The sequence below is a fragment of the Lynx canadensis genome, chromosome B3 (genome assembly GCF_007474595.2).
Source record: "Lynx canadensis isolate LIC74 chromosome B3, mLynCan4.pri.v2, whole genome shotgun sequence".
Taxonomy (NCBI): domain Eukaryota; kingdom Metazoa; phylum Chordata; class Mammalia; order Carnivora; family Felidae; genus Lynx; species Lynx canadensis.
This window is the reverse complement of record NC_044308.2, coordinates 39,914,952-39,929,078: the sequence shown is the minus strand read 5'-3', so window position 1 is coordinate 39,929,078 and position 14,127 is coordinate 39,914,952. Positions and strand designations below refer to the sequence as shown.

The window sequence follows — 14,127 nt, the reverse complement described above, 5'->3', positions numbered from 1 at the left end:
ACACAGAATCGGAAGCAGGCTCCAGGCTCTGAGCCATCAGCCCAGAGCCCGATGCGGGGCTCGAACTCACGGACCGCGAGATCATGACCTGAGCCGAAGTCGGACGCTTAACCAACTGAGCCACCCAGGCGCCCCTCTATATTATTTCTTAATTGCATGTGACGCTATAATTATTTCAAAATAAAAATAGAAAGTTCTGCCCCGTTAAAAAAATTTAAAAGTCTCTGGAAGGATACACATAAAAGCAGAGATTTAGGTTACCGATGGGGTTTAGGAGTAGGGGGTATGAGCAGGTGTGTGAATGCAGGTAGAAGAAAGCTTTTCACTAGATACCTGTGTACTTTTTGGTTCTTTTGGTTTTTATAAATAAAATGTAAAACAACTAAAAGCCATATTTGCTCTCTTTCCACTCCCCTTTCTGACCACATTCCCCCAGATACATTTCCAGGACGACCGAGGCTATATCCAGTGTATTTGGTTGTTTTATCTCCATGGCCTTCTGCTTCCTGGAAAGCCCAGACTTGTAGTTCTGGACAGATTTCCAGGCTCACCTGAGTCGTGCATTTGAGCCAGTTTCTAGTTTTTGCCCGTTCACTGTCACAGCAGACCTTTTTGGGGCCTGATTTTTATTTCTATTATCTGGCAATGATCTGAGGCCATTGTTGAAGTTGAAATTCTTATGGTAGTTTTTACCTGTGTTCAAATTTTTTTTCTAGACGTGTTTCAGAATAATTTTTGGTATTTATTGAAATTTGAGTTTGGGATTACGTTAAGCTTATAAATAATATAAAATAGTCATCTTTGTGATATGTTTTTTTATACATTTTTTTCAATGTTTATTTTTGAGAGACAGAGCGTGAGCAGGGGAGGGGCATAGAGAGAAGGAGAGACAGAAGCTGAAGCAAGCTTTAGGTCTGAGCTGTCAGCACCGAGCCTGATGCAGGGCTCGAACTCACAAACCATGAGATCATGACCTGAGCCTAAGTCAGATGTTTAACTGTCTGAGCCACCCAGGAGCCCCTCTAATATATTTTCACTAGGAGCATGAAGTCTTGCCATTTCTTTATGTCTTATTTTATATCCTTCAGTGATGTTATATAGCTTTTAGTTTGCCTTTGATATGTCCATTTCCAATTATACTCTACGTAAATACTTGATATTGTGAATATTTTAATTATGTCATTTCTTGTAGCATTCAATATAGGAATGCTCTATGACTTTTAATTTTACTAGAGTTTTTTTTTTTTTTTAGGGGGTAATAGCTTTTTTAAACCTGTCTAGATATACAATCACATTGCCTACAAATAATTGTATAGTTTAAATATTCTTTTCCAATATCAATAAACCTTTTTTTTTTTTAATTTGCTGGCCTAAACTAATAGACATTGGTAGTGGACATTTTTGGGGTGTGTGTCTATGTGTGTGTGTGTGTACTCTGTTCTGTAATCTTTTTACACTTAAAATGTGAGCCTGTTTTTCCACCATCAGTTTTTTGGCTTTGTACTCTTCCACTATGTGTGTGTCACTATATCACCTAGAGGGAAGGATGCTATTGCAGTATCTCTACTTGCCATGTGGTCAGGCATCAGAGGGGACGACTGATGAAGGAGTCTTCCAGCCTTGAGTGAGGGCTTGGATGTGTGTTGCCTTGGAGTGAGGTCTCTGTTCTGGTCCTGGCTGGCTCCCTCGTTCCTTCCTTCCACACATAAACAGTAATCAGGCACCTACCTGAGTATTGAAGGGAGAAACTCCAATAACACAAGGTTCCTATTAGCTGTTGGGCAAGTCACTTACGTCTTGTGAACCTCAGTGTTCTTGTCTGTAAGTTGAAAATACTAGTAACACCATTCCTATATATACTTCCTAGGTTCGTGTGTGGATTCAATAAGATATTAGAGAATTTTAAGTGTTGTTGCTACAAGGGAGCTCAGCAAACATTACTTGCTAGGTGAAGAGGAGCAGAGAAGGGAAGTGACTTGCCCACAGTTCCACAGTGAGTTTCTGGCATAGCAAGGTCTCAAACTTGGGTCTTCAAGCTCCCACACACCTTGAGGATCAGTTTTGGGCTCCAGGGATTCAGCCTTTGGGGTTATAGATTCCTCAAGCCACCCATGTCCTCTGAGGAGCAAGAAGGGACAAACCTAGAAGCACTATATCTATATACCCCTCCCTACTTCAATCCCCCAGCACCAAGCTGTGCTGGACAGTCCTGGGAGGGACCGTTCAATTGATTCATGTGTTTTCTCCCCCAGCAGGGAGCCTCTCCTATGCACCTCGCTGTGAGGCACAACTTCCCCGCCTTGGTCCAGCTCCTCATTGATGCAGGCAGTGACCTGGATGCCACTGACAATGTAAGTGGTTGCAGAAACCATCTGGGCACCCTCCCAGGTGGGCAGGGCTTGGCTGTAATCTCCTAGCATGGCCTAGAGTTGAGGAATTAATTTTTTGAGCTTGTAAAAAGCTGTCTAATATTTGTTGAAGAGAACATTATTTTATGAACCACTCTATTTTGAACATTTTGGTGGTTTTCAAGCTGTTGCCATGGTCTATATAACACTGTAGTAAACATCTTCCCGTGTTCAACCATTTCCTTTTATTGATTCTATTTTCCTTTGGGAAAATTCCCAGGACAGGGGTGACTGGGGCAGTCTTGTGTAACAAGAAGCTTCTGAGTCCTGAAGTTGTGCTCAGTCAGGCACCCTTTTAATTCCCCATCCCCACAACTCTCCCCCTGACCATCTAGTAGTCCTCAGTGCCAGCACGTACAGCCACTAGTGGTGGAAAGCAGCTTTGCAGGATATATCACGTACCTTCAAAATTGTCAGTATTTGCACTTCAGCGAATTGAGCCTCAAGAAATACATTAAAAGCTCATGCACAGGGGCGCCTGGGTGGCGCAGTCGGTTAAGCGTCCGACTTCAGCCAGGTCACGATCTCGCGGTCCGGGAGTTCGAGCCCCGCGTCGGGCTCTGGGCTGATGGCTCGGAGCCTGGAACCTGTTTCCGATTCTGTGTCTCCCTCTCTCTCTGCCCCTCCCCCGTTCATGCTCTGTCTCTCTCTGTCCCAAAAATAAATAAACGTTGAAAAAAAAAATTAAAAAAATAAAATAAAATAAAAGCTCATGCACAAAGATATCTATTGCAGCATTGCATATCAATCTTCAACATCAGTCTTGCCCAAATATTTAATAAGAGAGAAGTGGTCAGGTAGATTATGGTTATAGACGTAGACTACTATGGAGCTGTTAAAAACAGTGTTCATAATATGTGGAAATGTTATGTTAAGTAGAAAAATGGATGCAAAATGTATATACGGGATGATCTCATATAAAACCAGTAAACCAAAAGCATTCTGCATTAAAGACTAGAAGAAATATATTAGGATCATTACAGAGGTTGACTTAGCCAGCAAGTGGTATTTTTTCCTTTGTTCTTTCTGCTTTTTGTTTTTACCAAGTTTTCTCTGGTATTAGGCTTATGACTAAACCCAGCTTACCCTCTTCCATAACTTCTTAGAGAAACTTTTTAAGGCCCAGGTAAGAGTGTACTCACCTTGGAACTGTCCTGGCTTTGAGTCTTGGGCCACTCATACATGCTTTTGTACTCCCCTGTCCCTTTGGCTTCTCCAGAGGCAGCAGACGCCCCTCCACCTTGCTGCTGAGCACGCCTGGCAGGACATAGCAGAGATGCTCCTCGTCACTGGGGTTAACTTAAACCTGAGAGATAAGGTACCTCTCCTCCCAACCAGCCTCCCTTTCAAGCTTTCATGGCTCCCTCTTTGCCAGAGACCCTATTACAAATGCCTCGTGCTCTCAGACTATTCAAGGCTTCCCATCCTTTATATACTAGCTCAAAAGCATCCTCCTCCGGGAAGTCTTCCTGCCCCTCCATTACTTTCCCCTTCCTCCTCTGAGGTCCCTCAGGACTTGGCCTGCCCTTCTCCTGGTCTAGAATTGTGATGTGGTCACCTTCTGTTTCATGGCTCCTCAGACTTTGAGCTCCTTGAGTCGCCTGGTGGGGAGGGGGAGAGGGAGTAGAGGAGCAGGGTCCCACAGCCCCCTAAATATAGGACAGGGGTGGGGAAGCTACCTGGCTCTTTGTGCCTCTGGGCTGACTACTTCCTCAGGTGCTGGAGGTTCCAGACCAGCTGAAGATTTGGTCTGAGGCCGAGAATGTCACAGGCTCATGAGTGGAAGGGGCTTGCACCTGTGGCCCAGTATGGTGTGGGGAAGAACTGGGGGCAGAAATGGGCCCTGAGGCTGAATCTGGGAGGGGCTCCCTGCTTTGAGCTGGGCCCCAGCGTAGCTGGCCATATGTAAAGAGGAGCTTCCCAGCTCCCTGCAGGTGTCTGGAGAGATTGAGGCCAGCCCTGTGCCGGAGGTCTGGAGCGAAGGGCCTGGGAGCATGAAGTGAGGAGGGCAAATGGACCTAATGAACCTGGTCCCCTTCCCTGGGCTCTGGTTTCATCTGAGAAGTGGGGCAGGTAACCGCTATTTCAGAGGTAATGTTGAGGAGTTGTGTAGGCTGAGTTTCATAAGCTCTAAGACTTTCTAAATTCTAAAGAAAACAAGAGGTGGTTACTGGAATTATTATTATTGCCTCGTTCAATCCTTCCCCATGCCCAGAAAACTTTTCTGCTCTCTGGTGTAGACTGCTGGAAACTGCTTTCTTTGGGCAGGAATGTTTGCAGTCAGTACTAGAGGCTACCCTATGCCCCACCTGTAGCAACTTTGGCTTCCATTCTTACTTCTTACTTGCAGCAAGGGAAAACTGCCCTGGCAGTGGCCGCCCGCAGCAACCACATCAGCCTGGTGGACATGATTATAAAAGCTGATCGCCTCTACAAATGGGAGAAGGTACTGAGACCCTGCACTTGGTCTCTCCATGCTGCAAAGGGACTGTGTGGGCTTGGCTGTAGGTGGGGATGGCTTTGAACCCCAGCCCTGACCAATTCAGGACCACCCTCAGTTTCTGAGGAGGTGATAATCCCTGCCTTACCTAACACCAGGGTTGTTTGTGAGTATCTGGAGATGAGTGAGCACCTAAACCACACTGAAACAAAGCAGACTGAGGTCCATGCCAGTGTGGAGATGTTACTGGACACTGTTACAGCCTCTGGTTGATGGATTCATGTGTGCATGCCAGCATGCATGAATAAAGAGATGGCAAGTTGGTTTTAGCTCACTGCCATCTTCAGGTGATTGGAATTGCTGTTCGGGGTGTTCTATTCAGGCAACTTTCTGAGCCCAGAAGGAAAGTGTGCTGGGATTAATTAGTGATGTCTGCTGAAGAACTGGGGAAGAGTAGCAGGTGTTAAGCCTATGTTTTTCCAGTCCTCAGGAAATGGGGGTGGGGTGGGGTTTTTTTTGACATCTTTGAAGGTTGTTTTTGTATACAGAAAACAATTTTTGCATTTACTTGAGTTTTAAAAATTAATACTAAATTTATTATGAATTTTAAAACCTAGTTTTCCTTAAACTTTTAAAATCATTTTATAAATCTTTTTTTTTTAATGTGTATTTATTTTTGAGAGAGATGGAGACAGAATGAGAGTGGGGAAGGGGCAGAGAGAGGGAGACACAGAATCTGAAGCAGGCTCCAGGCTCTGAGCTGTCAGCACAGAGCCCGACGCGGGGCTCGAACTCACGGACCGTGAGATCATGACCTGAGCCGCAGTCGGACGCTGAACAGACTGAGCTCCCCAGGCGCCCCTCATGTTATAAATCTTATTCCATTTATACAGCTACTATATTTTAGGAATTTTAGGAATTTCCACTTTCAAGGAAGCCTTTTGATTAATGTTTGGATCCATGTTTAAACTTAGTTAATTAAACTATCTTAAACATTCTAAACTGAGTGAATAATAGATTTTTAAAAGTACTTTGAATGCTTCCTAAATTCTTAAGTTATCCTAGTATATCCAGTAAATTAAACCTATAAATAAAGTAAGTCTCAAATATCTTAAACATTTCAATATTGTTTGCAAACTGAGTAAACTTCTCTTATACCTCTCAAATTAAAAAAAAAATCACTACTCCAAAATTAGTTAATAACACATTTCAATAGCAATCATAAGATATTCTCTTTCATGGACATGTTAGATTCTCAAAAACATTATAGCCCCTTTATGTCTAACAGGTTACTCCTCAATGTAACCCCAAAATATTAATACCAAGGGTGTGATTAACTGATTCATCTCTGTGTGTAATTCTAACACCTCAGACTTCAAAAGTTCTCAACGTCAGGGTGGCGGGGTGGTGAGAATCACAGCCTGCCCCCCACTCCCACCCTAAGGCCAGTTCATTCAGAATCTCTGGTGTGTGAACCAAGCATCAGTAGTTCTTAAAGCTCCTGGATGATCCCAATGTACAGATGCGGCTAAGAACACTGCTCTGAGGAACCACCCACATGAGAACCAGTCTCCCTGGTCACCATGTCATAGGTGACTGAACATTGTTGACCAGGATGTAAGATTTGCAGCTGCAGACACCATAACTCACCTGAGCTTTTTAACAACCAGAACTCTGTATCCACATCCTTTAGAGGGGCTTACTTAGGCTTTTGTGGGTTTAACCGATGCTATCACATAGTTCTTTTATAACTTCTCATTTTATCACCTGCTTTGCATAGAAAGAATTCTGTAACCCCACCCTTCACTACTTGTTGAGATTCTGCAAATCTGCTTAAGTACCTGATCCTTGGCTTGACTGGTGTTAGCCACAGCTGCTGAGTCCTTCTGCTGGCACTTGTGCTGTCAGAACACAGAGAAAAGAGAGGAATTGGGAAGGCTGCCTGGAAGAGATGGCATGTAGATGGTCTCTTGACTGTGGTGATAGGGTTGAGGGACAGGGAGGTGAGAAAAGGAGTTCTGGATGGAGGAACAAAGTGAGCAGCTGGGGTTCTAGAGGTCAAAGCAAGGCACAGAGTGAGAAACCAGAAACCCCAGGCCTGTGATGATGCCAGTACCCCATCCAGGCTCCCGAGGGAGAGCCTGGCAGGGATGTCCCCCCAGGTGGCAGCTGCACTTTTGGGATCTGCCCCACAGGATCACGTGTTGTGCAGGGACCCCAGGGATCCCTCTGGGAAGAACTTGACCTTTAAGCAGGACCATCGGCAGGAAACGCAGCAATTCCACTCTGTGCTGTGGCGACTGGCTTCCAGGCATCTGCGGCCTCAAGAGTGGAAGAAGCTTGCATATTGCTGGGAGTTCACCGAGGCCCACGTCCATGCCATCGAGCAGCAGTGGACAGGTACCACCCGGCCTCTCCCCACCCCAGAGCAACCAGTGGGTGGAAGGGGGGCATTTGTGTGTTCAGTTTTCTGCATTTCTGGGGGAAAAGCCAGTGCAACCTGGCAAAATTGGATGGCAAGCCACATGTCATCGCCAACATCCCGTGTGCTCCTCCATCCTTCCAGGCCTTTGCTCAGGCTGAGCCCTCTGCCTCTCCCTCTCCCTTGACCTGTAAACTTCACATTCTTTGTGAATGAGCTCATCATTTACACAAACTAAAGGCACTCTCCATAAAAAGTAGAGGACCAGCTCTTGCCACCAGTATTTAACTTCTACTTGGAAATGTTGGCTCTGGTACTAAGGGAGAAAACAGAAACAGAAATAAAGACTGAAAATATTGGAAAGGAAGAGAGATTTACTAACTTCAGGTGCTATAATCCTATACATGAGCAGTCCAGAAGAATCAGCTGAAAAACTTAGCATAAAATAATTCAGTGAAATGGCTAAAGATATGATAAAGTATACAAACACCATAGTATTCCTATGTACTATCAGTAAGTGGGGAAAAATATATAGGGGTATTTTTGAAAAGATATTCCATTTACAATAGTGTTTCTAAAAAGAAGTATGAATGGCATATGAGTAAAACAGTAAAAATTAGTTCAACTATTAAAAAAAGACTTGGGTAAATGGAATGACATTCTGTATTCTTGGCTAGAAAGTGTCAGGTAGACATTGATTTTTCCCAAACTAGATTAAAAATTTGAATCAGTTTTTTAAAAAGTTTTTTTTTAATGTTTATATATTTTATTTTATTTTTAAAACTTTTAAATTAAGTTTATTTATTTATTTTGAAAGAGAGAGCAAGCAGGGTAGGGGCAGAGAGAGAGAGAGGAGAGAGAGAATCCCAAGCAGGCTCTGCACTGTCAGCACAGAGCCCAATGCGGGCTCAAACTCATGAAACTATGAGATCATGACCTTAGCCAAAATCAAGAGATGCTTAACCGACTAAGCCACCACCCAGGTGTCCCCAAAATTGATTGTTTAAATCAAATCAAATCAAAATAGAAAGTTTTTGAAACTTGACTAAAGGATTCTAGAGTTCACTTGAGAGAATAAAGAGGGAATATTTAAATGAATATTCTGGAGTGAAAAGTGAAGAAGGTCTAATCCAACCAGACCCAACCTTTTATAAAGCTCCAATAAAGCACAGAGAGATACCCGACATATATTTTCCCAAACATAAAAATATGCACACCAGTTAGTGAAATAGAGCAGGGAGTCCAAAAGTAGCATCTATAATGGATAAGAACTTTCACAGATGATAAAGGAGTACTGGTAAATTATGGTGCTGGGGCGAGGAATAGTGAATAAATGGGTCAAATGAAACAGCTACACCAAGGGCAGCACCATGAGGAAGTGCCTGCTGAATGTGCCAGTGAATGGACTGATTTGGCCCTGATGGCTGTGCCCAAACATGTGTGTCCCGACTGGGAGAGCAGACCTTGTCACAGAGTTTAGTAACAAGTTAACGCCCTCCTCCGGCACTGAAGAGTGTGGGCAATTATTTTCAAACATGGCTGTACATTGGAATTACCTGGGAAGATGTAACACTGCTTAGCGCCCAGGCTGCACCCAGACCCAAGTAGGTTGGAATCTCTGGGGAGGGTAATGGAACCCAGGTGTCAGTGTTTTCTAAGACTTCCCAAGGGTTTCCAATGAGCAGTTACAGCTAAGAATCACTGGTGCAGGGGCGAGAATATGGCCACCTGTATCTCCCACTATGCTGGTTTTCTCATCTGTAAAATAGGGCCGCTAGCGTGCAAGGCACAGATGAGCAGCCAGAGATGAAGGGAACAGTCATGTGCATCACATGATGTGAATCACAACAACAAGTGCCAAATCTTTCTCTCTTGAGAGCAACACCAACAGGATGCATGGTGGATGCTCAGGAGAAAGCCTGGGGTTGGGGACGTTCTAGGATACAAAACCTCCACCCTCACCCCATCTGAGGCTGTCTCTTCCCTCCTCTCCCCATCTCTGGGCTGAGCTCCACCGGAGCTTGGAAAAGGGCCTCTTGGCTCTTTCCCACCTGGACATGTGTACTACAGACATCTGCTCAGACTTGGCTCCTTCTCTTTCTCTCCTCATGGTCCTCAGGCATCAAGAGCTACCAGGAGCATGGCCACCGGATGCTGCTTATCTGGCTGCACGGTGTGGCCATAGCCGGTGAGAACCCCAACAAAGCACTGTTCGAGGGCCTCGTGGCCATTGGCAGGAGGGACCTGGCTGGTAAGAGTGTCCTCTGCTCAGGGCAATAGTGGGCCCCAGAGTCAGAGCTGCATGGCCCACCTTGGAGTGTGACAGGGTCCCCAAAGTTCTGCCCAGGCCATAATGCTGTGGGGCAGCAACTTCCAGATTGCTGGTCCTAGCCTTGTCTACTGGAATTCAGGCAGAGCCCTGAGCAAACCACAGTACCTCCTGGCCCCCATTTCCCCATCTGTGCCATGAGGGTTTGGGCTCAGATGATGCCTGCAACTTTCACAGCCCCAAAGCCACTGGTGTTATCATCTCTGGCCCTCTGTACTTTGATTTTTGTTTTTGTTTCTAGTTTAAAATAAGGCTGGAACAGCCTATAGACTTCTTTTTTCACAAGCAGTAATATATATAGGCCAGAAGTAGCTTAATATGAGTTGAACCAGTCAGAGCTGGTCAAATAAATAAAATATCTGAGGCCATCACGACCTTTTGAGTCTGTCAATTCCAAAAGCCTGGTTTGAGATTCAGGGCACCCTGTGGAATCATCAGGCAAGCGAGATAAAAGATTCAGTACTAATCCCTCATTAAAAACAAAATCAGCTCATGATGAAAGAACCTTAAATACTGTAATACACGTCCCTGGCATGGTGCATTACGGGGCTACCACAGGACAGGGTGTTAGGCGGTCACCAATAATAACGAAGGCTAGGTTAGTCACGCACCAACAGTAAAAACATGGGTAGCATGTTATTGAGAGGAAAAAGGAAAGCCCCCCTTTGTAGTATCTCACAGCTGCTGCAGGCAAAGTGGGAAACAGTTACTTCAGAGTGGAGGAATTAGGGATGACTTTTTCTTTTTCAAAACGTTCTTAAATATTATTGCTCTATCTTTTTTTTAACACAAACTCTGGCAGGCAATTAAAACATTTTTTTTTTAATTTTTTTTTTTTCTTTTCAACGTTTATTTATTTTTGGGACAGAGAGAGACAGAGCATGAATGGGGGAGGGGCAGAGAGAGAGGGAGACACAGAATCGGAAACAGGCTCCAGGCTCTGAGCCATACAGCCCAGAGCCCGACGCGGGGCTCGAACTCACGGACCGCGAGATCGTGACCTGGCTGAAGTCGGACGCTTAACCGACTGCGCCACCCAGGCGCCCCAATTAAAACATTTTTAAAACCAGCTCTGTGAGGCAGAGCTTAGGCAACATGAAGCAATAGGATTCTTCTGTCTTGCAGAAAGCATCAGGAAGAAAGCAAATGCTGACCCGGGTACCCCCAGGAGGTGTACAGCCATGTAACTGGAGAGGCCAGACCTTCAGGGGCATGGAGACTCAGAATGGGGGCCCCTGAACAGAAGAGGACCACCATTTAAGGGCTTTTAAAAAATCACTGTTAACAGACCTCCAGCTGCTTGTACTGAAACACCCAGCCCTGCAGGACCAGCAGGCACTGTTTGTAATCTCTTTCACAGGGGTTAGTCCAGGGGCCAGTTCAGGTTTTGCAGGTAATCCCTTCCCACAGGTGCAGTCCTTTGCAGCTCTTGGAGCATCACAGCAGTCCCCTGAGATGCAAGGGCCATCTTTTCAGAAAGGACACTGAGGCTCAGAATGGATAAGCAGCTAATCGGCTGTTGAGGTCAGGTGCCAAACCCAGCATTCCTGTCTCCCCAACCTGGCAAAAGGACTCCAACTGTCACTTACAAAACGGACCTCCTTTAACTCATTCACTGGCTTTTAATGAATGCTGTGCTTACAAAAACAGTGTTTCTGTTCACAAGCTTATTTATATACTTTGACAGTTCTAAGAGGTATACACATTCTTTTTTCCCCATTTTGTTTAGAAATTTAATTTTAAAAATTTGTTTTTATTATTTTTTTGAGAGAGAGAGAGAGAGAGAGCACGCGCATGCATGGGAGAGAGGGAGAGAGAGAATCCCAAGCAGGTTCTATGCTCGGTGCACAGCCCCACGTGGGGCTCAATCCTACAACTAAGATCATGATCTGAGCTGAAATCAAGAGTTGGATGCTTAACCGACTAAGCCACCCAGGCACCCCTAGAATTATTTTTAACTTTAAAATTTTATTTTGAAATCATTTCAGACTTACAAAAACATTGCAGAAACAGTATGAAGAATTTCTGAATATGCTTCACAATACAGCTTCCCCAAATATTACCATCTTATGTAATCACAGTATAATTTTCAAAACCAGGAAATTAACACTGATACCATACTATTAACTCATCTTCAGACCTTATTCCAATTTTGTTAGTTGAACCGTTCATGTCCTTTTTCTGGACCAGGATCCAGTCCAGAATCACACCTTGCATTTAGTTGTCATTCTTTTTTTTTTTTTTTTTTTAAGTTTTTTTTAAAAGACAGAGAGACTGCGTGTGCACAGGGTGGGAGGGGCAGAGAGAGAGGGAGAGACAGAATTCCAAGCAGTCTCCACACCCTCAGCGCAGAGGCTGATGCAGGGCTTGAACTCCTAAATTCAAGACCTGAGCCAAGATCAAGAGCTGGATGCTTAATCAACTGAGCTACCCAGGTGCCCCAGGGACCCCTGTCTTAGAAAAACTCCCCACAGAGTTATCCACTGGGTCTGAGTCTCAGGAGGGAGAGACAGAATAAAAACTGTTAAGAGCTGAAAGGGGCTTCAACCGTCACACATGGCCAGTGGGAGGTCACAGTGGAACAATCCTCTGAAAGGCAGGCGGCATTATATCTACCAAAATTACAAATGCATTTGCCCTTTGACCCAGCAATCCCACGTGGAGGAATTTATCCTACAGATAAACCTGCAAACATTAGATACCAAGACCAATGCAAGTTAATATGGCAGAAATTGCTGGGCAGAGGGGTGTATGGGAACTCTGTGCTATCTGCTCAGATTTTTATTTTTTATTTTTACTATTAACATTTTTGAGAGACAGAGTGTGAGTGGGGGAGGGGCAGAGAGAGAAGACACAGAATCCAAAGCAGGCTTTAAGGTCTGAGCTGTCAGCACAGGGCCCAACACGAGGCTCAAACCCACAAACCATGAGATCATGACCTGAGCTGAAGTTGGACACTTAAGTGACTGAGCCACCCAGGCATCCCTGCTCAGGTTTTATTTTTAACTGTTTTTAAAAATAAAGCCTATTAACAATTTTTAAAAAATACCCGAGGCTTATGAAAAGAAAGAAAAAGAGGCTTTGAAACCAACCTATTTTACACACAATCACCTATAGGACTGAGGCTGCACAGTCACAGCATGATTTGGATCCCCAGTGCAGCATGTGGCCTCTATGCCCTTCCTCTTCAAGTGCTGTGTTGAGGGGGAGAAACCTTCTCTTCTATATATTCCATTTAGGAAATGTATTTTGTACCACATGGGATTTAGACTATTTATCTGGATGAATTTTGTGAAATGGGTTTTGTGTTTTGAGACAAAAAAGCAAGTTCTTAAAGAAAATAAAATTGAAATGTTGAAATACATCTTTCACATTCAATATGGTTTTTTTGTTTGGGAGAAGTATGGCAAAATTTCAAGTCAGACAAGCTGTTGTGGATTGGTTCTCTGTAACCACACCACTCAACTCACTACCACCAGTCAATATTTACTGAGTGTGTTCCATGCCGGGCAGTCTGCTGGGAGCTGGGCTGCAGAGCTGAGTAGCCACAGTTCCTGCCCTCTGAGACCTTGTGATGGGGTGAGGGGGGGCTGGGACAACAATGTACTATCATGTGTTGGGTGTATACAGAAAACTGTGGGATTTGTTCTTCCTCGGGGAAGGGAAAGGGGAAGAGAAAGAGGAAGGAGAAGGGGAAGGGAAAGGAGAGGAAGGTCTGAGAAGCTCACAGAGAAGGCAGAAGTGGGGGGAAGCACATTCCAAGCAAAAAAACCAGTCTGCGTGATGGCGAGGAGGTGTGATGTATCTATTTGGGGGGTGGTGTGGTTGGAACACAGGAAGCATGGAAAGAGGAGGAGAGAGGAGCTGGAGAGGCAGGAGGGCCTGGCTATTTCAGCCCCTCGGGAGACTATTCCAATGGGCACTCTTAGCTCAAGAGCCCTCTATGTGGTCAGCCGGTGCTTGGGGACGCCTGTATCACAGCTCAGCTTCTCCCCTGCCCAATCCACTTCCCTTCACAACCTCTTCTCTTTGACCCTAAATAACCATCTTGCTCCCAAAGTTTCATCTTGGTATCTGCTTCACCTTGAGACTTGGGGATGGGGTGGGATCCAAGATGGCTGTTTCTAGCTGGGGCATCTGGGGAACAGTGATGTTGGGAGTTGGGGCGGTGGGTTAAGGAGAGAAGGGTTAGATTTGGGCAGTGGGGTCATGGGTGTGGCTTTTGACAGGTGGAGTCTGGTGTGCCTGTAGAAGGCTGGCCTGATGTACAGGCATTCAAGGCCAGCTCAGAATCCGTTGGGGCTGGAAATGGCAATCCTCAGGGCAGAGAACCAGGGAGTAGTTAAAGCTGTTAGGGAAAAATGGCTCCCACGGGGAGAATGTGAAAAGAAAGCAGAGGGCAGTCTCACAGTTCATTGCTGTACCAGGAGAGGAAGGGGCTACTGGCCATGTGTGGCCTGGCTCTGCCCAGAGGAGTTCCTGTTGGTTGGGAAGTAGTCTCAGATGCTAATAGTTAAAAACATTAAGC

General features: G+C 45.0%; 1 protein-coding gene across 1 annotated transcript in view; it reads left to right on the top strand.

Moving 5' to 3' along the window:
- Positions 1-10,858, top strand: part of ANKDD1A (ankyrin repeat and death domain containing 1A) — a 36,808-nt gene extending 25,950 nt beyond the window's left edge. Inside the window, exons 10-16 of the mRNA XM_032593508.1 lie at positions 2,253-2,351; positions 3,628-3,726; positions 4,759-4,854; positions 4,955-4,965; positions 7,070-7,248; positions 9,390-9,521; positions 10,725-10,858. Of these exons, the coding sequence (XP_032449399.1) occupies positions 2,253-2,351; positions 3,628-3,726; positions 4,759-4,854; positions 4,955-4,965; positions 7,070-7,248; positions 9,390-9,521; positions 10,725-10,786 (678 nt within the window). The 3' untranslated portion in view covers positions 10,787-10,858. The remainder of the gene's footprint in view (positions 1-2,252; positions 2,352-3,627; positions 3,727-4,758; positions 4,855-4,954; positions 4,966-7,069; positions 7,249-9,389; positions 9,522-10,724) is intronic.
- The last annotated feature ends 3,269 nt before the right edge of the window (positions 10,859-14,127 follow it).